At 23.6% G+C, this 24,503-nt stretch overlaps 3 protein-coding genes across 18 annotated transcripts in view; 2 read left to right on the top strand and 1 right to left on the bottom strand.

The window, feature by feature from the left end:
• The window catches only part of LOC127282887 (uncharacterized), an 85,649-nt gene that overhangs the window by 29,640 nt on the left and 31,506 nt on the right, over positions 1 to 24,503 (bottom strand). For all 16 annotated transcript variants that reach the window (XM_051307455.1, XM_051307453.1, XM_051307467.1 and 13 more), the window contains one exon: positions 340 to 490. In XM_051307455.1, coding sequence (XP_051163412.1) covers positions 340 to 490 — 151 coding nt within the window. The remainder of the gene's footprint in view (positions 1 to 339; positions 491 to 24,503) is intronic.
• LOC127282890 (uncharacterized) lies at positions 930 to 3,286 on the top strand. Its single transcript, XM_051307470.1, has 4 exons — positions 930 to 1,288; positions 1,833 to 1,938; positions 2,159 to 2,367; positions 2,557 to 3,286. Exons 1-4 carry the CDS (start codon positions 1,103 to 1,105, stop codon positions 3,226 to 3,228), a joined length of 1,173 nt encoding a protein of 390 aa, XP_051163427.1. The 5' UTR covers positions 930 to 1,102; the 3' UTR covers positions 3,229 to 3,286.
• On the top strand, positions 9,302 to 24,452 carry LOC127282889 (uncharacterized). Its single transcript, XM_051307469.1, has 8 exons — positions 9,302 to 9,396; positions 14,040 to 14,272; positions 17,307 to 17,412; positions 17,803 to 18,017; positions 21,825 to 21,924; positions 22,233 to 22,447; positions 22,827 to 23,207; positions 23,312 to 24,452. The coding sequence occupies exons 2-8, from the start codon at positions 14,051 to 14,053 to the stop codon at positions 23,675 to 23,677; spliced, it is 1,605 nt and encodes a 534-aa protein (XP_051163426.1). The 5' UTR covers positions 9,302 to 9,396; positions 14,040 to 14,050; the 3' UTR covers positions 23,678 to 24,452.

A 24,503-nucleotide genomic window follows, 5' to 3' on the forward strand; every position in this document is an offset into this window, starting at 1 on the left:
TGTGATGAGCCTTATAACATTCAACGATTACGATGAAGCATGATAATTAAAATGAGATTTTAATATACGATTAGCGTCCTTTGTTAAATTTTATCAATTGTCTCGATTAAAAAATTATTTTATAATTCTGATTAAAAAAATACTATTTCTTTTATTTTCTATTACTTGCTTTCTTTGTTGATTTACTTTTAAATTTTCACAATCAGAAATTTATTAGATGAAATTTTTTTAAAAATTAAAAAAATTTTTTTTTTTGAAATTTTCTTTTGGATTAAAAAAGTACTTTCTTTTTTAAAAAATGAAATATGAAAAATTACTACATGAAACAAAATCACTTGCCTGGAGTGGTCAGAGTTTTCGCTTGCGTTGGTGTTGAATTTGGTCCAACTGATGATGCTGCCGCTGGACTATAAGCACGAAGAAGAGATCCTCCACGAGGAAGTGTACTGCTACCTCCAATATAATAATTGCCAGACGAATTTTTCACATTCTGCAAAATAAATAAATATTTTTTTAAAAATAAAAATCATAATAAAAAATTAATTTTTTATCTGTAAAATTATTATTTATAAATAAATTATGTAAAATGTTGCATAAAAAAAAATAAGAAACGGCAATTTAATTCGGGTAAATTTCAGACATACACGATGTAAATTGTAAAAAAGATACATTTAAGATTAACTAACAAAGGTAGATGGTACAATTGAGATTATTTAAAAAAAAAAAAGAAATAAAATAAAATAAAACGTTAATGTCAGTTGCTTGTCAACCTTGCGCCATTGTATTCCATTGGAGAACATTTATACACGTGTGCAATGGGTTTCAGACAAAATTTAAAAGAGCGGGGTCTACTTTTGAATCTGGTTATTCTGGCACGAGGTCTCTCCTTTTAAACTGTTTGGATTTCTTTGCCACAGGTGAGACAGGCTCGACCGATACGACAGTGTTCTTTTGTACACAATTTCAACTTGATGTTTTCAAACGTGGAATCAAGCGATCAACTTGCGATCAGTTAAACATTCTTTTAAAAAGTTCAAAAAAAAAAAAAAAAAAAAAGAAATAAAAAATATAAACAGAAGAAAAAAAGAAAGAAAAGGAAAAAATGAGAAAGTTACATTTCTCATTAAAATATTCTCTGATTGCTCTATTCTTGGTTACATACATAAACATGGAATCGATCCCTACCGGCAATAAAGGATTTTTGACAAGAAGACAATTCTTTGAGAATGAAAAGAAATTTCAAACTCCAATGCATAAGGTGCAATTGACGCAACGTGGATATATTCAGGTAACAATTTAATTATAATTATTAAAAAAAAAATTTAACAATTTATTTTTTCACTTTTATACTAAAAATTTATTTTTAAATTATTATTATTAATTTTTTTTTTTATTAATTTATTATTATTTTAAATTATTAGAAAAAATTTAATTTCTTTTTATTTAATTATAATTTTTAATCAAAAATTTATTAACCAATAAAATGTTATTAAAAGAAAATAATTACGAATTTAAAAATTGGTAAATTATATTTTTTACAAAGCAGATAAACGAGAGAAAAATAATTTTTTCCCTCAATTAGAACAAACGTAATTACTAAAAAAAAAAAAACTGTTTTCTTTTTAACGTTAAACAATTTTCGTTTGCTTTTGATTTTCACACCAATATTTGAAAATTAACATTTTTGATTGCGGGACTTTTATGAGAGCGTAAATTCAAAAGTACATATTACACATTTTTATATATCAGTTCACAAAGAATGAAATAATTATAATTTTTTTTTTTATTTAATTAATAAACAAAGGAAAATTTCTAAAATATTTTGTAAATAGTTTCTTAGATGGGGAATATCAGTTCCGGAAATTAATGAATTTACTTTCTGTCTTTGGATGCACTCGACGAATATGACATATGCTCAATCATTTTTTTCATATTCAAGTGAGTATATATAAATTAAATTATATTTTTAATATTAATCGTTGCTTTCATAATAATAAATTTTATTAATATTATTAAAATTATTTTAATTTAAAATAATATTAAAATAATTTTTAATATAAAAAAATATTAAAATAATGTTTAATATAAAAAAATAAAAATAAATTAATAAAATTAAAAAAAAACAAAAATTTTATAAAACATAAATTTTCTTTTTCAGAAAATGAAATGGAGCGCCAAATAAGGTCTTGGATATCGGCAGGTGGTGAAAAATTGTTTTTAGAAATAAATAATGTGGAAATTTTTGCACTTCCGTTTAAAATGGAGGAAAATCGTTGGTACCACTTTTGTCAAAGTTGGCAAAATAAAGACGGTCATTATGGCATGTGGATTGATGGAATACTTCAAACGGAAGGTTATAAAAAAGAGGTATACTAAAGACACAAAAAATAACGAAATTATAATAAAACATTAAGAAATTTAAAAAAAAATTAATTAATTGATATTAAAATTAAAAATATAAAATAAAAGAATAAAGAATTGAATAAAATAGAAATGATATTCGAAATTTTCAAACTGAAATTAATAACCTTTTTTTTCTATTGAAATTATTTTCAGATGATCGGATATGTCATTCCCAGTAAAGGAGATATTGTCGTAGGTCAAGAGTTTACCGACTTCGATAAAGGGCTCGAGGAAGGAATCGAAGGATCAGTTTTAGGATTCAATTTTCTACTGTCATCAGCTTTTCATTCACAGGAAATGACAACGTCAATCATAAAAAATCCACCATCATTGAATATTTTTTCCGCTTCACAAAAATTGATTAATACAAATTCACCTCAAGAATTAATAACTACGAATAATGCTCAAACATTAATTAATACAAATGCTCAAGAATTAATTAATTCTCAAGGATTTAATAATTTACGATTATTATTTAATGGAAGAGATGATTTCAATAATAATAATAATAATAATATTAAACGAAAATCATTTCAAAAGAGATCAACAATATATCAACAAAATCCATTTGTTTTCTATAAAACAAATGAACAAGGAATTTTTTTTGAAGAAAAAAACAATAATTTTGAAAATGCAAAAACAATGTTTCAAGTACCATTAGGATTGCAATTAATTACAATTTCTCATTCTCATTGTGAAATCGGACGAGGAAGTCCTTTTATTGGCGGGCATTTGATGTTAATTTCCTGGACAAGAACTCCCGTTCGAGTCTTTGGTGGAGCTATAGTGAAATCCGTCAATAGTGCGTGTGGTTATTTTTATTAAGAGAATTAAAAAAAAAAAAAAATCGAAATCATCCATGAAAAATTGAAAATAAAGTGTGCCAATCAGTTCCTATAGTATAGCGAATATATTTATTTTATTTATTTTAATTTATTACAATTATTATAACTATTATTAATTTTTATATAATTGTTATATAATTTTTATATAATTTTTATTTAATTATATATTAATTATATAACAATTATTTAATTACATAATAATAATTATAATTATTATTAATTAATAACTATTTAAATTAATTAAAAAAATATTTTTTGTAATTAATTTGAAATTAATTTTGTAATTAATTAAAATTCCGAGAGTAAGAAAATTAGAATAACGAATGAGAAAAGGAATATTATCTTATTGTCAAAATGTAAATCAATTGAATGATAAAAAATAGAAATTGCTTTTTTTAAAAAAAAAATCGAAAACAAATGGATTCATTATTTTAATATATGGCACAAATGTGTCAACTAGAATAGTAAAAGTTTCCTATCCAAACATTCCAATGATTCAAATAAATGAAATGTGGAAAGTGCATGCATATACATTTCTTATTTCGCTAAGACTGATGACGATGACCGCGATTTCGCCACGAAATTAAGTGAGATTTTTTTTTCTCTTTCTATTATTTCTTTTACACTAGAAATGATAAAAAAAATTCCCCAAATTCTATAAGAGGAAAAAAAAAAAAAAAAAAAAACTTGCCAATTTTAATCTCTAACGTTTCTATTTCTAATTATAATTCCTTAATTTATCAATGTCGTTTCATTCAAAAATTTATTCGCAAAAAGGTTAAAGTAGAAAAAAAATTTAAATAAAAAAATGAAAGTGTGTTAAAAAATTAATTTTTGTAATAATAATAATAATAATAATAATAATAATAATAATAATAATAATAATAATAATAATAATAATAATAAATAATAAAAAAAATAGAAAAGGAAAAAATATAATCGAAATAAAAGATAATGATTCAATTGCGAAAATTATTCAACAATGACGTAATAAAAACCTGAATGAAACGAGACATGTCAAAAAATTTTTCCAAATCGTGCATCTCTCAAATGTCTGAGAAATGATTTCTTGGTTGCTATCGTATAATTTGAATCAATGATTCAAGTGAATGATATTTGGCCTCTACGCCTAACCATTATGAGCGCACTTTCACCTCAATATAAATATATATAAAATAACTTCAAGATCCGTACCGCATTGTAATAAAGGTGTGCATATACGCGTTGTCATGTCAAATGTTGCCCGCCTCAATGGTAATTCTCAAGTTGACAAGTTACCATGAACTTGTCGGGACTTTTTTTTCCGCCAATGCCGCGGTTTACTTTCACCAAAAAAATAAAAGAAAAAAAAAAAAAAAAAATACGACAGTTACCTTATATGCAGTAACAGAGGGGCATTAAAAATGTGAATACAAAATTACCATTTAAAAATAACAATTTTCCATTTACTTCCCTTTTTGCATTATATCGAAATATTTGAATTATATTCGCGGGCAAATTATTTCAAAGGACGGCAATCTAAATATATTATACGCTTTTCAACATATTTTGCATATATTTAATTCAACAAATTACTATAGGTTTATTAAATAAACAAAATTAAATATAAATAAATTTTAATAAATTAAAAATGTTATTTTTTAAATATTAATTTCAGAAACGAAAATATTTCATAAATTTCAAAAAAAATGCCAGACGTTAATGAATTGGCATTTGAATGCAATTTATAATTTAAGGAATATTGTGTCTATTAAGGTTTGATTTGTCTGGTCCACTTATTGAAAGGAATTGGAAAAATGTTATTTTTCCTGTTTAGCAATCAAGTTGAAATTATGCCTATTTACGGAAACTGGACAGTTATCTCACGATTACAAAAGCTTTTTACACATCGTCATTCCCACTAAGCAGGACAGTCAAGTGCACTCAGAATTAATTACATCTACTTTCTATAAAAGTATAAAAAAAAGAAGTTGTTTGTCGTTTGATCTTTTCTTTTTCTGTTTTTTTTAGATCAATTATAAAATATATATATTTAAACAAAATATTGCTTCAAAAAAATAAATATTTTCATTTTCATTTGTTTTTTAACTTTGAAAATTTTTATTTAGTAACTTAACACCAATTTGTTAATTTTTAACACTAAAATTTACTTTCTCATTTTTACACGAAAAAAATTTAACTATTGTTAAATAAATAGTTTAATCAAATTATAAAAATAAATTTTATCATTTCTACACTGAAAAAAATTTATTTGATTCAAATAATCGGTTACTTGACTATTATCAAATAAATATTTATTTGTATCAAATAATTATTATTTGAGTCAATTAAATAGAATTTGTTTCAAATAATAATTATTTGTATCAAATAAATAATTATTTGTATCAAATAAATAATTATTTGTATCAAATAATTATTATTTGAGTCAATTAAATAGAATTTGTTTCAAATAATAATTATTGGTTCAAATAGAATTTATTTAATTTAAATAAAAAATTATTTGGCTCAAGAAAATATTTATTTGATAGTCAAGTAATCGAGTATTTGAATCAAATAAAAATTTTTTTTTTTCAGTGTATATTTGAAACAATAAAATCGAATAAAATTAATTCAATAATTATTTGAACAGAAATAAATATTTTTTTTTAAAAATAGTCAAGTATATAACAATTATTATAAAAAAATTTCAAATAACTAATTAATATAAAACAATATTTTTTTTTTGTAAAAAAACCTAATTTAACGATTACGTAAGTTTCTCAAACCCCTTATCTCGCGTCTAATGAATTTTATAATGAATTTAATGTCCAACATTACTTTATTACATGGTGTGTTTTTCTCAATTTTTCTCAACTAAAGGACGTGTAATTCTACAACTGCCGTTTCTGTCGAATGTGGAATTCATGAATTCGTTTTTTTTTATAAAGTTAAACGCAGTTTGATCAGAAAAATAACGCAATGTATCGAATGTGCGCAATGGAGTTTTATATTGAATTGCTTCAGGGGGGAAAAAAAACGTCCGGGGGGGTTTTTTTTTATATGACAAATCAAGACAAAGAATCCTTGATATATATAGCACTTATAAATTTTATTCCTTTTCTCTCTTTTTTTTTTTTTTTTGAATAATAAAATAAAAAATAATTTTTTTTGCGCCTATATAATTTTTTTCAATTTTCGCGCGCATGTAATTTAAATTTGTTTATAAATGAATGAAAGTTCTTTGCGCATATATAAAATACGAGTGTAATGCAATTTCATGAGTCGTTGTTTTCCTTCAATAAACGTATATAGACAATAGCATTCTCTTCCTTACTAACATTCCTATGCAACGAAGGTGGATAATAAATTCTTTGAAAAATCATGTAATACTTTAATCATTTCAGCATTCCGTCAATTTAAATAATCTTATTATAAACATTATTAATGCAACCCTTTAAAAAAAAAAAAGTTGCTTCAATTATTTTTGCTCTATATATATAATTATCGACATTAAGTATTATGAAATTTAAAACTAAATGCTAACAAAGTAATAAGAAAAAAAATCAAAAACAAATAAATAAAAAATGATAAATATAAAATAATAAATAAAAATTAATCAACATCAATAAAAACATAAACAAATTAAAAAAACAGTAAATAAAACTAGAAAAAAGTCAATGAAAAATAAGAAAAAATAATAAATAAAAAATAATAAAAAATAATAAATAAAACTAAAATATGTATAGTAAAGGAAAAATAATTATTAAAACCTAATAAATGAGAAATAATGAATATAAAGTGTAATAAATATAAAAAAAAAATATTAAAATCTACAAGAAACAAAGTAAATAAAGAAAATCGAAATTGCAAGTTTTATCAAATGATCATAAAATTTCAATTCTGTTTTTATTGCATTCGACACGAAACTCGATTTTATAAAGTAATTAGTTTTCATGTCGAATTTCTCTAGGTCGCAATAATAATAACAACATATTTAATTCTCGAATGATTGCATGATTAAATTTTATTTTTTTTTCATCCGGTTTAAATTTCAAAATAAATATATATATTTTTTTAAATTTCTAATAAATGAAAAGTTAATGAAAATCTAATTTTAATCAATGTATTTATAATAAAGGAAAATAAAAATAAATTAAAACAGTAATAATAAAAAAAAAAATACTTTCTCTATAATGATTAGAAAATTATTAGTCCTGATAAAGATCTAATTGTAATTTTTGATACTTCCGCAATTTGTCATTATTAACTATTTAAATTCATCAATTATTGTATAATTGACAAAGTCGCATAAAGTTTATTCTAATATTCACATTAATAAAAAAAAAAAAAAAAAAAAAATTATGTAATTTTATGCAATTACATAATTTAATGCTACAATTTTGTTAAATCGAGAGCTCCAATCACAATAATTTCTCAAAGTGAAGAACTGTCATTCTATTTAGATATGATCATTTATATTTACAATCATTCAGAAATCAATCATTTAGAAACATTAGCTGTGTATAAATTTTCCCGTGAGAAAAATTTTCAATTACACAATTTTTCAACCTCTTTTCAAATATATAGTTTGAGATTTGAATGTTCGATTCTTTCTTTTGTTACAAAATAGACGCGATATGACAGAGAAACCTTTTAGGTAATGGACCACCAAGAAATGGGAATTGCAATATATCTATATATGCGAAACGGGAAAAAAAAGAAAAGAGAATAAAAAAAAAAACTCAGTAAAAATTAAAAATATATCAAAAGAAAGGTATTACTTTTTCTTATCTATTTTTAATTTAAAAAGTAAATTAAAATGGGTAATAAAAACAATAGAAAAAGAAAACAAATGGAAACTGTAACAGAATGCAGTCAAAGCTGGTTAAGTGAGATCTCGACAGATAATTTTTAAAAAGAATTTTTAAAAATTAATTTGGAAAAGAATTTTCAAAAAGATTTTTTAAAAAGAATTTTTAAAACTAATTTTTAAAAATAAGTTTTTAAATAATTATTTTTAATTAATAATTGTTGCTTTTAAGGTCTCAGTAACTCGAGATCCAGTGAATTTATAATAATGTACCCCGAGGAAAAAATTTGATTTAAATAATCGGTTACTTGAATATTATCAAATAAATATTTACTTGAACCAAATAATTTTTTATTTGAATTAAATAAATTATATTTGGACCAATAATTTCTGTATTTGAAACAAATACTATTTAATTAACTCAAAAATTATTTAGTTCAAGTAAATATTTATTTGATAATAATCAAGTAACCGAATATTTGAATCAAATAAATTTTTTTTTTTTCAGTATACAGTTGAACCTTGTTAAGTGATTTGTCTGATTAATTAGGTTAATACAAATAACTTTAGTTATTTTTTTATAACATTAATTAATAATTATTATTTATATTAAAAATTCTTGAATGACTCAATAAAAGAGGTGGAACTGTCTTTTTTAAAATATCAAAATCTCACTTAGGCGAGTTTGACTGTATATCTTTATCGTCATTTTTACAATTCCTATGTTTCTTTATCGCCATTTATTATTTCCACTTCCTATTATTGCCTAATAAATACAGTAACAAAAAAATAACAATAGAAACCAATTTTAAACAAAATTAGAAAACAGCGAAGCAAAACAGCCAAATATAAAAAATAAAGACAACAATGGAATACTCTAATTTTGACTGACGTCTATACGATAAATCTAAAGAATGAACAATTTTCATTTGTTTTCTAGAAACAGAAAATTTCCATTTTTTTTTCCTTTTTTTTAATTACACATTATTAAATGTACAAAAAATATATTTGTAACAAATGTGGGAATCAGAATATGATGAAAAATGGTACATGATATAAGAAATAAAAGTGCAAAATTCATAACAATTGTATATGTTGTAATCAATGTCCAAATATTCATATATCCGGACGTGAAGGTTTTCCACGCAGTTCCTATCAGACATGTTACACGTTGAGACTTTATTATTATTGTAAAAGAGAGAGAAGAAAAAGTAATAGGTAGGAGGTCCCTCATGGGTTTGCAGAGGTGTATAGAAAACACTAAGATCACTTGAAACAGTCAGTTACCTTTCCGTTTTAATACCGTAAGGATCTACCAGTCACGCGAGCTTTCGGATCTCTCACTTCCACTCTCTTGATGTAAGTCATGAATAATCGAGTCTATTGGAAGTCAACTGTATCTAAATACGTTTTTTTCTCTCCTATTTTTTTTTTTTTTTTTTTCTACATTTTTATACCAAAAAAACCGGACTGATCTAATTTTGCCCTCCCTCTTAATTTTTCATTTTTTAGTTAATTATAGAATAAAAATAAGTTTACTTTTTGAAAAATTAATTGTTCTGTGTGTTGTTCATCATCATGTGGATAAAATTTTATTTGTGCTAAAAAAAATATTTATTTTAATGAAACGTTTGATAAGGATGGCTTGATGAAAAATGTTTGCTAACAACATTTAATAAAGTATGTAATAAAGATATTTAATACAAAAATCTTTTGAAAGAAAAATTTTAATAAAAAAATATAAATAATTAATTAAAAAAATATTTTTCATATATTTATTTAAAAAAAAAATGTAATATTCAAGGAAATATTTTTTAATAAAAATTTGTATTAAAAATACTATAAAAATTTATATATAGGTCTACTTAATAAATATTTCCAAGAATCTGTTTTACTCCACTGTATATATATGTATATGTAAAATGGAAAGAGATCTTGATTTGTTTTATCATTTTCCCAGACTCATTAAGAAATCGTAATGAGTTATTTCCATAATCGTGCAATTTTTTTTCATCAGTTAAAAACTATCAAGGAACATGAAAGTAGAATAATAATTCAAATTTCCAACTGTAAAATTCTAAATTTATATTACAAAATTAAAAGCACTTATTTATTATTAAAAAAATGCAGAAAATAAAAACTAATTTTTTTAAATACTTTCAATATCAAATTAAATATTTAAATATTTTTCAAGTTTTAAGGAAATTAATATTTTAAGAAAAAAAAAATGACAGTAAAATTTATTTATAAAGAAAATAACGTTTCTCTTTTTGAAAAAATTCAATCTCTCACAAGTATTTATTACTTTTTTTCAAGTAGAAAAATTATTTATTATTTTTGATATAAATCACTTGAATCTCAATAAAATTCCGGACTTCCGACAACAATACCTTTTATTAGTATTTGTACAATAAATTTTTTTCTGCATTTTTATAAAATAATTCTTTGATATTTTTCAAATTAAATTAAAATTCGATTGAGAAAAATTTTGTTGACCTAATCGAAAAATATGGTGCATAAATAAAAAGGAAAAATTTCTCTTTATGTTTTCCAATGTAAAAAAAAATAACTATAGCTTACAGATAATTTTCCAACAAAATAATATTAAAATTATTCCTTATTTTATAAATATTTACAAAGTTGATGGTAATTTCAATACGTTATTGTTATTGTTTCAAGAAAAAAAAAAAAATTAAAAAATTCCGCAAAAAAAAATTTCTAATTCGTTTTGAAAGGGAAATAGAGAAATGAACTTATTTAATTTTTTTTTTTTTTAAAGAAAATTATCGTTTGTTTGAAAGTCCAATGATCGTTAGCGTTAAAACAGGTGATTTAGTATTTATTGCCGGTGGTTATATGTCTTACATTATACATATCTGAACAAATCTATGTATACTTTCAATAAAAGAAAATTAATATATTTTAACTGTCATTAAGAAAAATGAGAAAACTTTTGTGAAAAATTGAAACAAAATAATTGCTTACTGATTTCGAACTAGATTATTATCATCATTTCGAAGACGAAAAAAAAAAATTAGCTAACCATAAGATACTCTCTAAAAAAATACAAATCGTTTGCAAAATCATTGAAATTTCACTTAATTTCCCTAATTTTAAAAACCAATAATAATTTCATAAAAGAAATTTATCCTTATTTTTAAATAAATTTTGATTTACAAAAAAAAAATTTTTTTTAATTTTTCTTTTCCTTATTCACATTTTGATAGTATTTGTTTACTTTAAATACAAAAGACATTTCTATAACAATAGTAAATTTATGTGTTATGAAAATAGCCGGAAGTGGGTATTTTTTTCACTTTTTAAAAAATATTTCTATATATATATAAAGTTCTATGCGTTTCTGTACAATTTTTCAAATACGATAATTTGTTTTAGAAAATCACAGTCATTGATAAATACTATTTATACTTTCACTGTTTCTTAGCATAGGGAAATAATAAATTCCACGACTTTTTTTTTATCATCTATTAGATTAATCTGTATTAAAACGATTCACAAAAAAAAAGGTGGGGAAAATTTTGTGTGACCTCTTTTTATATATATATTTCCAATGAAATTAACATTATAAACCAACTATTTTACAATAAAATTTTATTTCTAATGTAGTGAAAAAAAAAATTAGTCCAGAGATCAAAGAAACTATATATAATATAAATATAATTTAATGTACCGTAGGAAATTATGTAAAGACAATTTCCTTTTCAAAGAACAGAAACATATTGTTCTCAAGTTCCATCAACAAGTTTCAATTTCATTCACTTTTTTCAAAAAAATTTTTTCATTTCTTCATTTTGAATTTCTCGTGTTTCAACTTTTTTTTTCACTATATATTAGAATAGAATTCTATATTTTGCATTGTGGTTGTATGTAACTGTATATTTTCAATGTAAATATCCTTTGTATTTTTTAAACTTATTTTAAAAAATAGGGTAAGTGCATCAATTACGGCGCGATTATAAAAAAATGACTATTATTATTATTATATTTAATATATAAATGTTGCATAATTAAAAAAACACAGAAAATTAAAAGGCATTAAAATAAGTTATTATTTTAATCCAATTTTGCTTATTTTAATACCAAAATAGATTAAAATAAGCAAAATTGGATTAAAATAATAACTTATTTTAATGCCTTTTAATTTTCTGTGAAATTATTTTAATCTTTGATACAATTACTAATAAATATTGCATATTTAAACAATTATTAATTTAATTATTTGAGATGAATTTTTTTTTCAAATCGCCGTAATTGAAACATTAAGATTTCCATTGGCTCTAATTACGATGGGCGGTATCTTCAAAATACACTTATCACCGTAATTGATACACCGAAACTGATACAAACGCGCCATAATAGAAAATTACGATATTAGTTTTTCTATTTCATTTTTAACTCGAATCGCGTCGTAATTAGTGCATTTATATCCTACTTTATTATAAAAAATACATTATTTTAAGAAATATATTTTTCTAAAGTAGAGGATATAATAAATTTTAAAGATTGTATATCAGTATGTTTCGCGATAAAAAAAAAAAATATATATATATATATATATATATATCTGACCATATAAGTTCTTTGATTCAACTTCCGGAAGTTTGCATCATAAGTCTGTCGGTTTACCCCATCGATTTATCATTTTGCTGGGAACAAACTGAAACTCACGCGGTAATAGGTGTACAATCGCTTTAGTAATATAAAATTATATTCCTCTATATCCTGATGATAAATAATAGAAAATCAATTTAATAGAAAAATCAATTTTTTTTTTGACATATCGCAAAAATTCAAATTTTTTTATTCACTTAAAATCACGCATACAAACGCAAAAATTTATGTAAAATTCCTGGCACCTACAACAGTTGGCGTAGCACACAATTTAATAACTCATTTTGTCTTTAAGAGCCTCTAAAAATGTATATGGAATGAGAAGATTTACATCAATTCTAACATTGAATAAGAACATATATATATGAAAAACGCATAATTCTTTTAAGAGAAAGTCAATTTCTTATACTTTCTTGCTAAATTTAATTCAATAAAAAAAAAACGTGAGGAATATTCACTATACTTTGGAATCAAAATTTTATTTTCATCCTCCTTATATTTCAAGTCAAAACAAAATTGAAAATAAAATTCGCAATCAAAATTTTAGGTGAAAGGACCCAAACTATTGTTAACAAAAAAAAAAAACTATTCTAAAGAATGAGTTGTAACAGTTTTGAGGGTCAATATAAAGAGAATTATTTTCCCGAAATATGTCTCAAGACTTGTTTCTTTGTTTTGTTTTTTTTTTTTTTTTATACAATTAAAAACTAAACAGAGAAAGTGTAACAAACTCATACATTGATTGGTTAATTACAATCACACGGGAGTTTTACATCCTGCGTGTAACGGTCTTATGATGTAAGAAATGCTATGTGTAATCGTCTCGTTTCATCTCTTTTCAATGCCTCAAGGAGAGTATATTGGACCAATTGCGAAATGAGAACCAATCGTTTACTTCAAGTCAACCTAATTAAGAATGATTTAACGTTTTTCCTAAAACGGTTCACCAGGTTCAATCAGCGCAACGAAATGATAAAAGAATGTGCCTACTATAGTAATAATAATAATAATGATAATTATTATGAAGCATCTAAGTGCAAAGAATTCGTTTAATGACTCGTTTACAATAAACGAGAATTGCGAAAAAAATACCAAGCTTTTAATTACACCTTCCGCGTTCTCTATATAAATAAAATCAGTCTCGTTATACAGAAAGAGGATTTACTGCAGAAAAGATTCACAATAATTTTTAATTTCCATATTAAAAAAAAGGTTCTAAAATACTACAAAAAAAAGAAAATAATAAATTACAATAAAAAAAAAAATAATTTCCGCGTAATGACGAATGACGTAACAATTTAATGAATAATATGCAATATTTTAGTGGACAGTAAATAATGTTTCTATATTTTATTTCCTTTTCTATACAGTATCAACTATAATGAAGTGGAACGAAGTGTTAGTTATTTTATGGATCATCTTTTCACCTTCAATTGCAGTTTCCTCTTCCTGGAGACCGGTTGTACCATCGCAATTGGGTATTTTACATCAAGATACATCAATTTATGGAAATTCACAATATGATAATGAAAATTTTTTTGGACAAGAAAATGATCAATGCGCCCTTTACAAGGTTGCAATGAATCAACAATTATATTTCGAGGTAATAAAAAAAAAAAAAAATTAAAGTAATACACGTGAGTTTATAATTATCAACCTTGATTTATCTCAAGGCAAAAATTTCATAATCGCGCGATTATATTTCCCATGAAAAATTATATTTCAAATTTCCCCAACGCAAATTATCTCATAAGCAAACATCTATATATATATAGATATAGATTTCACACATTATATACATCCGTGGTTGGTTGTGCGACCTGTTTATATTTATTGCACCTGCTTTACTTGTTCACTCCAGTTTCTAAGGCAAACATTCATTTCATTTTTACTCCTCGGGGCATATACACAATTATTATCGAAAGACCATTCAAAGCTTGCGAACGCATTCAACGCGATGGAATTCCATTAGGAAATCAATATTCTTCACGATTCAATTTTTATATTAATTTTTCAATTTTTCTTTTTCTTTTTTTATTTGACATTTTTTAATTCATTTTTCATTTTTTCTAATTTTTCATTTCATTTTTTTCTTCTATTTTTGAAAGACTGGAAAAAAATATGAAATTTTAAAATAGATCTTTGGGAGCAATTTAAAAATATTTTTAATGCAATTTATTCTTAAATTTATTTAATAAATTATGAAAAATATAATTAAATTTTTTTTTAATATTCTAAATTAATATATTTTTTAATTTCTATTTTAATAGTATACAGATCAAAAATCGCACTAAAAGATCCAATCCTACACCCAAAGAAAAGATATATTTGTCTCAGAATCAACTAGACTTTTTATTTGTTTGAAATAAATTTTATTTTGTTTAAATAAAATTTTATTTGTCTCAAATATATATTTTATTTATATTTGTTTAAATAAAATTTTATTTGTCTCAAATATATATTTTATTTATATAGAATAAAATTTTTATTTAAAACAAATAAAAAGTCTAGTTGGAGCTGAGACAAATATACGTTTATTTAACTCAAATATATTTTATTTGGTTCAAATAAATCATTTCTTTGGGTGTAAAAGGAGAATTAAATGGATAATCAAAACAAAAATTATTCCAGCTTGACATTTTTATTTTAAAAAAAAATAATATAGTAAAGATGGTAATTATTTTTTCTAAAATGAATCTATTTAAAAAATTTTTATTGTTATTAATAATTTTAAAAAATATTTAATTAAAATGTTTTTTCACTAAAAGTGTAATTTTCTTTTTAATAATTTGAATAATTAAAAGTTGATTAAAAATTTCCCACAAAATAAGAAACAATATAAAAATATTTACCTAAATTGTTTCCAATTGTCATGGAAATGCTAATTTTTAATAATTAATCAATTTTTTTCAAACCAATAAAAATTAAATTATTTATACTGAAACATAAAGAAAAAAAATTACTAAATCACTAAATTTTTTTTTAATAAAAAATATTGAATTAAACTAACTTTTGTTTCGATTCTTTGTCTCATTCTTCCCAAAGAATAAATTGCATTAAATTATTCAATAAAATAATTCTCAAAGATATACTAAAAAAAAAATTAATTCTTAAATAATAATAAATAATTTTATTATATTTATCCAATAAACTTTTAAAACGAATAAATTTTGTTCTATGGTATATTTTATACATAACTAATATAAACTTTATATTATATAGATTTTATATATTTATTTTATAATAGATTTGAAAAACGCGCAGTTATGTTATAATAATTTATTTATTTTTTTCTTGTGTAATTTAAGTTGCCTATTTATTACAACATATATAGTTATGTTATATATAGTTAAATTAAACAAAACTATATGCTACGTGGGTAAATATGTTTCACGACTCACAATTCATAATAATTCTGTTTTCTTTGGACGCGCATTCACTGGCATCTTTCTATGTTACATTTACGTTTACGGGAATTATTTTTGCATAGGCAAAACTGAGCTATATAATTCTTTACATATATAAGCTACAAGTGAGAAAAATATTGCAACAGGTTCGTGTGCAAGTATATAAGACTCGATAATGGAATTCGTTGAGCAAGGCAGTCAGCAATTTATTACATTATTTTAAAAAGTAACTTTTTTTTTTATGTAATCCTTTAAGGATGAGATTAGAAATCAAATTTGTTGATTTTAAAAGAAGTTATTTTTTATAATAAAAATTCAATTACTAAATTTATTTTTCTATTGTTTTTTTTTCTTTTTTTTATGATTCATTGCACTTTACGTAAATGCAAATTTACCTAATGCTTGAATAATTTTAATAACTAATAGTGATAATTGACCAATACTGATCTAGTTAAATAAATCTAACTTTTTTATACCGATTTTTTTTAACCCTTTGATAACTGACTTTTTTTATAATTAAAAAAAAATAACGGTATTTTGTTAAAGAAACAATTAAAAATTAATTAAAAAAATGGTGCGAAATATAAAATTAAAAAAATCGAATACTAATTATACGATAATTACAAAGGTGTACGTTTACTGGACGTTTAAGTACTTTGGAATTTCTTAATTTGAAATCAAGTAACATTTAATTGCACCAGGATCCTATATATACTTTCACAGGGCCTTTCCGAAATATTTTCAACTCGTCATTCTTGGTCATAAAAAAAACCAGGATCCTGAATATATATTTTTTTGGAAAGTCTCAAGTTTATTGCATAATATTCGTGCAAATTTTATATATTCACTCTTCAATAATAGAAAGCAAATGATTACTAATGCAAATTATTTTTATTTAATAAGTGTTAATTAACTATTATTACTTTCCTATTGTTACATTAATTTCCTACTATATATAATTTCTTACTAAATTAATAAAAAATATAAAAAATAATTTAAAATTAATATTTATTATTGGTATTTGTTACCTTTCTTTTTTTTAAAAATAATTTAATTAGTATTATATGAATTATATATTTAACAAAATGATTAGTATCTTCAGAATTGCGCTATCGATAAAAAAAAGAAAGAAAGATAAACGCGAGTATTTAAACCAAAACCTGAATAAATTAAATTTAACTGCGATTAATTAAGTTATATAACCAATGACTAATTGAATTTAATTTTCAGTACATTCAATATAAATTGGAATTCCCATCGATGAAGGAGTTCACTTTATGTATGTGGACAAAATTCAAGAATCATACAAATGATCACGTACTTTTTTCCTATGCAGGTATTATTTAATAATTTTCTAACAAAAACAAATATTTAGAAAATAATTTTTTAAAAAAAAATTAGCATTTAGCAAAGTATTAATTTAAATTAGAAATTAATTTAAAAAATGTAATTGCCGTCATGTTAAGTAACAATTGTTTTTTCAATGGAAAAAGTGAGAGTACTATTTGAAACTCGCGTAATTAATTGTACCCAACTAATTATCTAATCAAGTCAATAAAGTCAAGGTAGAATTTTTAGAAAAAAAAAATTCCATTTCTATATAAATAGATAGTATTTTTTTGTAAGTAAATTGAACGTGAGAGAGAGACATTAGTAACGAACGTGATTTAGAATTAATATGGAATTTATTTGAAAAAATTTGCATACTTGTTTTTTGCGATTTCAGTGGGTATTCAACCGAGGGGTATATTATCATGGGTAGCAAACACTGCAAGGAGTTCATATTACATGCTCAACATAGATGGACATAACCTTTATAGATTAAATTATCCTTTAAGATTGAATAAATGGTACCACTCCTGTCAGAGTTGGAACGGACATACGGGAGAATGGCAGATCTGGGTCAACGACGAGCGTGTAGGTCGAGGGTTCAATAACAGGGTAAGTTTTTAAAGTCTTCGGCGTTTCAATCTAATAATTCAAGCGCAAGGAATTTTGTAATACAATATAACGAGAGTCTACCCTATAGTCATTTATTATCGGTTTGTGTTTTAATCCGAGACAAAAAAACTTAAATCACACTTTGCCGCATAAATTTTTCTCCCACGAGTTTTATGTTCTTTCAATATTAACTTTTAATTTAAAAATACAATTTTCCAAACGAAATCTATTTTTTTTTCTTTTATAGAAATAATAAAAATATAAAAAATTTATTTGATACAAATATTCGGTTACTCTATTATGAAATAAATATTTACTTGAACGAAATAATTTTTATTTGAGTCAAATAGTATTTGTTTCAAATACAATTCAAATAAAAATTATTTGATCAAGAAAAATAATTTTAAGGAAAAAAAAAAATAAAAATTAAATTTCAATGAAAAAATTTCGAATTAAAAAAAGAGAACAAAATTAATAAAAAAAATATGTAAATAATTATTAGTACTATTATTACAGTAATAATAGTGTTAAAAAATAATTATAATAATTTATATTATTATACATGGTATAATACATAATTATAAATATTATAATTATTACAAAACATTATTACATTATAATATTACGATAATAATATGACACTGATTTGAACTAATAACGCTAATTAAAACGGAAATTGTCCATTCTATTGAACTATTGACACGAAAATTGTGACATAAAATTAAAACCGGTATTAGACGAAAAAAAAAACCCAACTATTAAATTATTCACTTAATTTGGCTGATTTTCAACTAAGTTATTTTATTTTCAAAATTAATAATTAATATTCTGTAACTGGTTCGCGGGTTACTGGAGGTCACGAAATTCTGGAAAGTCCAGAGGAATTAAAATAAAACGGTCAGGGAAAGTTAGGAATTGTCCTGAAAACACACGAAGGAGAGAATCAGTTCGCAGTTTAAAGATCCACAGAAACAGAAATTATTGTAACACTATTACGTGTTCAAGTCAGCGTAAAAAATTTTTTTTTTCTTAACTTTTTTTTCATAAAAAAAATTCCTCTTTCGTTATATACAAAAAAATAAAAGATTTAATCTGAAATAATTTCTTTTCCTCTAAAAATAGAAAAAAAAAACCGTTGACATTTCATATATGCTTTGAATTATCTAGAGCATGTTTAACCTAAATTGATGTCAATTAATTTTTTTTTTTATTTTTATTCAAGTAACCAGACGATTCGTGATTTTTATTTATGAAACCGAAACTAAAAAAAAAATTGTCTAACAATTGAAATGCGGTGAAATGAATTTCTAATTATGAAAATAATAGAATATTTAGTACTCCCATTATATAAAAAAAAACAAGCGGGAAGAGAGAGAAAGATTTAAAGATTCATTAATATCCTCTAATTATATCTAGGAAAATAGACACCTCGCAGTCTGTAATTAGTGAGATTAGTTCATGATAAAACTTTTTCATTAATATATATATTTTTTTAAATCAGATTTTTATAATTTTTCTTCTTATGTCTTATGTGAAAAAGAATTTATTTTTAACAAAAAAAAATTCATAAATATGTTTATAAAAGGAAAATTAGATTCAATACTTATAACAAGATAAATATATCTTTAACAGCTAATAAGACGAAAATAACTTTTTTACGGCTGACAAGAAGAAAATATTTCCCCCTATATATTAATAGCTACAAAAGTTATTTTTTATTACAAATCGTTAAAAGTATGAATTTTTTTTTCTCAATTTACAGTACAAAAAATTATTTTCCTTTTAAAATTACTCTTGTTATAAATTGTTAAAAATTGGATTTGTAAACAAATTATTTAAAAAAAATTACTTTTAATATTTTCTCGTTACAAATTGTTATAGAAAAAAAAAATTTCAAACAAATTGCTCTAAAAAACAAAAATATAAATGAATCGTTAAAATATATTTTTTTTAACACTTTATGAACACTTTTTAATGTCTTAAACTTTCTTGTTCACAAAAAACATGAAAAAAAATATAGAAAAATTATAAGAGAAAAAAATTTTTTGTTTCTAATAAAAATTATTTTTATTTCGTTAACATTCTTTCTCTAAATTGTAATAATATTATTTATCAATAATTTTGCTCTTTTAAATAATAATAATTATTTGCTTCAACATTTTTATTCATTTTAAATAAATGAAAAAATTTAAATAAACTACAAAATAAATAATTATTTATCTCTCTAATTTTGAATTAGTGACTCACTTTTTGCTTCTCAATTAGTAAAATTAAACTAATTATTAGTAACTTTTACTAACAGTTAGTAAAATTTAACTAATTCTAAAGCAAAAAGTCTAATTTAAATTAGTAAACATTTTTACTAATTCCGATTTAGAGAATAAAAAATAATTATTAATTTTTTTTTTAACAAGAAAAAATAAATTTAAACGATAAAACAAGATTCGAATCTAAACTTTCCTGTTGGCATGAAAAATAGACTTTCGTATCAATTGGAATATGAAAAATGGACATTTTCACTCTTTTGCCCTCACACACATATATAGAATGTCATGAATAAATCTATTTGAATTTAATCCCCGCCTATATATATATAGAAATCTGATCGTTTTGATTTCCGTCTTAGATAAAAGCCGACACTTCCAATTTTCTCGTACTTAATCTGGCTCTTGTCCAGATACACCTACTATGTACTATATAACAAATAGCCGTTTACTCGCATGTGATTACAGGTCGTCAATGTATTTTCAAGTACACGCGCGCGCGCATAATTTTTCTTTGTATAAACATTACTTTTTTTTTCCTTTTTTTTTTTTGTTAGCGTATATGAACGTGCAAAACACGTTCTCGAAAGTTAGCGCGGCGTAACCGGCGAAAGTATTATTTGCAACGATGTTAAAGCAGCAGTTATTTCGGTTAGTCACGGTAGTCAACTGGTCTAGCATTGTTTACACGTACGACTCATATAAAGATCTTTTCATTCTATTGTTTTAATGTAATCTCTCGCTAAACGCGCAAAGAATTATTTCGCGGTGTACGCTTCCGGCACTTTCCGATCACACGTTTTAAACGTACCTTTATCCGGACTATTGTACATGCTACCATCATCATCATCATCATCATCATTTATATGTATATATATACAGATTGGCCGCGGCCGTCAAACTCAGCGAACCGTAAAAGTGATATGATCACTAACCAGTTAGAAAGTCATTTTTTCAAATCGCAACTGATGCGGAAACCTTTATAATATATGTAATTATCAGAAATTATATATGATGGCTAAACGCATCCATTTTTAGTAAACCTTGAAACGTTGTATATATATTTTTTAATGCCAAAGTTATCGCACCAGACGAAAAAAAAAAAATCTTTCTTTTAATTTAAATTGCGTTATTACGTGGACAAATAAGGTTATACTGAAAAGTATTATATATTTTTATCGCGAGCGTTACAGGCAATTAAATGTTCATTGATCCTCTCGAAAGAAACTTTAAAGTTCATTAACTTTTTTTTTCAGTTTTTAAAATCATATTCTTTAAATTAATGCAATATAATAATTCCCAAAATTTCTTTTCTTTCATTCTTCTTGCATAAAATAAATCGATTCTAAATAATAATAATATTAATAATAATAATAATAAAAATAATAAAATAAATTAAGGAAACAAAATCGACATTAGCAATGTAGACAGTACTAGTAAAATTAATGACGTGTAAATTACTCCTTTTTTTGAAAAGAAACAAAAGCGATTTTAATTATTTTAATTAATTAATTGTTCAATCAGTGATCTATTTTTTTTACAGTTGGTTGGCCACGTGATAAAAGGAGGGGGAATCGGAATTTCCGGTCAAGAGCAAAGACAACTTGGAGGAGGATTTCTCGAAGGAGAAGGTGCACCTCCAGGTAAATGTTAAAATTTAAAAACAAATTTCTCCACAAATTCTCAATTTAAAAATTAAAATTGTAATGAAACTGCAAAATTAATTCAACATCAATTTAATATAAAATTAATTAAATAAAAACAAAAATTAAATTAAATATCATTAATTTATATATAATTATTATAATGTATACCATTAATTTGAATTATTTAAATTTAAATTAATTGATTAATTTTAAATTAAATTTCACTCAATGTCTTTTTTTTTTTTTTTTGCATTTTCATCTACTGAATAAATTAAATGTAATCGTATGTTTTATATAAATTGCAGGCTCAGGTGGAATGCTCGGAGAAATAACTATGGTACAATTGTACGGTGTAGCTTTAACGGCAGGGAAAGCTCATCGAGATCATAAGCATCATCATGTTCATCATTATGAACACGATACGAGCAATAATGTTCCTCCTTCAACAACACAAGCACCTGTTACTGGCCCTCCTTTACCAATGAATCCTTACTTAACCGGAGGACAAATAAATCATCAAGTAAGTGTATATATAATCAAAGAAGAAGAAAAAATTAATATTCGAAAGTAGCAATAATTTCAATATTTTTTTTTTCAATTTTCAATGATGTAAAATGATATTTGGAATAGAGCAAAAAAAAAGAGCAAATTTACTGTCACTTGCAAACGATCGAGAGCTACTGAATAATCATGGAGTTAATTTACATATAACAAGCTTGAAAGCGATCACTTATGAATAAAAAAAAGGATCTTTGAATTCCAAGATATTAATTAACTTCTAAAAATAATTTTTTTCAAAGGGACAATTAATTTATTAATTTTACAATTAATTATTTGAAAATATTAAATTTTGAATATGATTCTTTTTCTGAATGAAATTGTATCTTTTTCTTTTCCAGGTGAAAATTAATCCCGGTTCTCATATTCAAATTGTAAAGAATGGTGTTACTCTACGTCATCCAAGTATTCCATCGTCACAGATGCCAGCTCAACAACCATTTCCACCCGCAAATCCTATTCCAATTCCAACTCCTTCTTCACCATCACAGAATTTAATACCCGGATTCCTGCCCGTTCTCAATTCATATAAACCACAATTCTTTAGCAATAAAATTCCCCAAATACCAAGTTTGACATCATCAATAGCAAATCCAGTTAATGGATATAATTTCATTGACAGAAGATATCGACACATTGTCAGACAACCTAAAAGTCTATCAAAACGTGACAATACCGATGAAGAAATAACGGAACCGAAATATCCATCAAATGAAGACAAAGTATGTAAAAATATAATAAAATCATTTTTTTACCAATCGAAAAAACAAATTCATTTTTCGAGCTATTAAAAAAAATAATAAAAATTATTTTTTATAATTTCCAGGTAAATTTCAACATTTTTGGCAGGAAAAATGTGACAAAACGAGAAACAGATATGAAAAGAAAACGAGCCCTAGTTCACTTATCAGACGGTTCAATAGTGGATGATGCATTACTATTGCAACAAAATTTGGAAGATGATTATTTTTCTGGTTTAGCCAATTTTGGTGCAGCATTAAAAACACCTGAATCAAAGGAAGAAGAAAGAGAACCAGCTGAAGGTGAAGTAAGACAAGTTATGGATATTTGTGATGGTTGCGCTGGTGAACCATTCGAAAGGGCTCTTATATTTGGATGGAGAAGTGTTTCGAAAAAATTATATTCAGGTGCTATGCATATTCCAACAGTGCCAGTTTGCAAAAGTTTTTAAACTTCAATTATTTTAGTAAACAAAAAAAAAAAAAAATTAAATCAGTATTTTTTTCAATTTTTTTTTTTTTTTTTTTTAAATTATCGCTTTATGACAAGATCGCGATTATCTTTTTCGTGCTCGAAACTACCTCTTGAACGCGACGTAAATTATATACTCGTATTGGATTAGCATATAGATAATTTATAAAAATCATTTATTTTTTATTTTAAATATTCCATTTATTTAAGATTGAATCTATTTTTTTATACCCTAGATGATTTAAATTATTATTTGTTGTTTTTTCGCGATTCGTAAAATTGTGCGAATTTAATTATTTTTAAGAGTAAATTAAATTATTTTTAAAAAATGAAAGTAAATTGGCGCAATTAAATTATTTTAAAATGGGAGGAAAATAAATTGCGTGATTTAGTTTTTGTAATGAAAAATGTTGTGTGACAAATTATGTAATCAATTTTTTTTTTTAGTTTTTAAGGCACAAGTTATGTCAAAACTTAGTCTATTTTCTACGTGCTAGTTGTCTAAGACAAGTTTGCTCACCGATGTGTAAAATTAGTTTTCTCAATAGACAATATGGCAAAATAATGACATCGATTTTAAGAATTGCCATAAGTATTGTAGTATATAAGCTTTCTTCTAGATTTTTGTATAGAGAGAAAGTATTGTGATTGATGAAAATCGTTTATAATAATATATACTCCAGGCATTTTAGTATATATATATAATTTCTTTGAATTATTTTTTAAAAATATATCAATATTTTCGAATTTTATAATGATTCGATTATTTTACATAAAGAACTTTTGGAATGAAAATAATTTTGTGG

The sequence above is a fragment of the Leptopilina boulardi genome, unplaced genomic scaffold, assembly GCF_019393585.1.
Source record: "Leptopilina boulardi isolate dan_hultmark-lab unplaced genomic scaffold, ZJU_Lbou_2.1 LbouV2_302, whole genome shotgun sequence".
In the NCBI taxonomy this organism is placed as follows: Eukaryota; Metazoa; Arthropoda; class Insecta; order Hymenoptera; family Figitidae; genus Leptopilina; species Leptopilina boulardi.

Bases quoted from the DNA above. Each gene is read 5' to 3' on its own strand.
- LOC127282889 (XM_051307469.1), top strand. From the start codon at position 14,051: ATGAAGTGGAACGAAGTGTTAGTTATTTTATGGATCATCTTTTCACCT. The intron at 18,018-21,824 runs GTAAGTTTTTAA...TTTTTTTTACAG, and splicing joins GTCGAGGGTTCAATAACAGG to TTGGTTGGCCACGTGATAAA. The intron at 23,208-23,311 runs GTATGTAAAAAT...TATAATTTCCAG, and splicing joins ATCCATCAAATGAAGACAAA to GTAAATTTCAACATTTTTGG.
- LOC127282890 (XM_051307470.1), top strand. From the start codon at position 1,103: ATGAGAAAGTTACATTTCTCATTAAAATATTCTCTGATTGCTCTATTC. The intron at 1,289-1,832 runs GTAACAATTTAA...TTTTGTAAATAG, and splicing joins CGCAACGTGGATATATTCAG to TTTCTTAGATGGGGAATATC. The intron at 1,939-2,158 runs GTGAGTATATAT...TTTCTTTTTCAG, and splicing joins ATCATTTTTTTCATATTCAA to AAAATGAAATGGAGCGCCAA.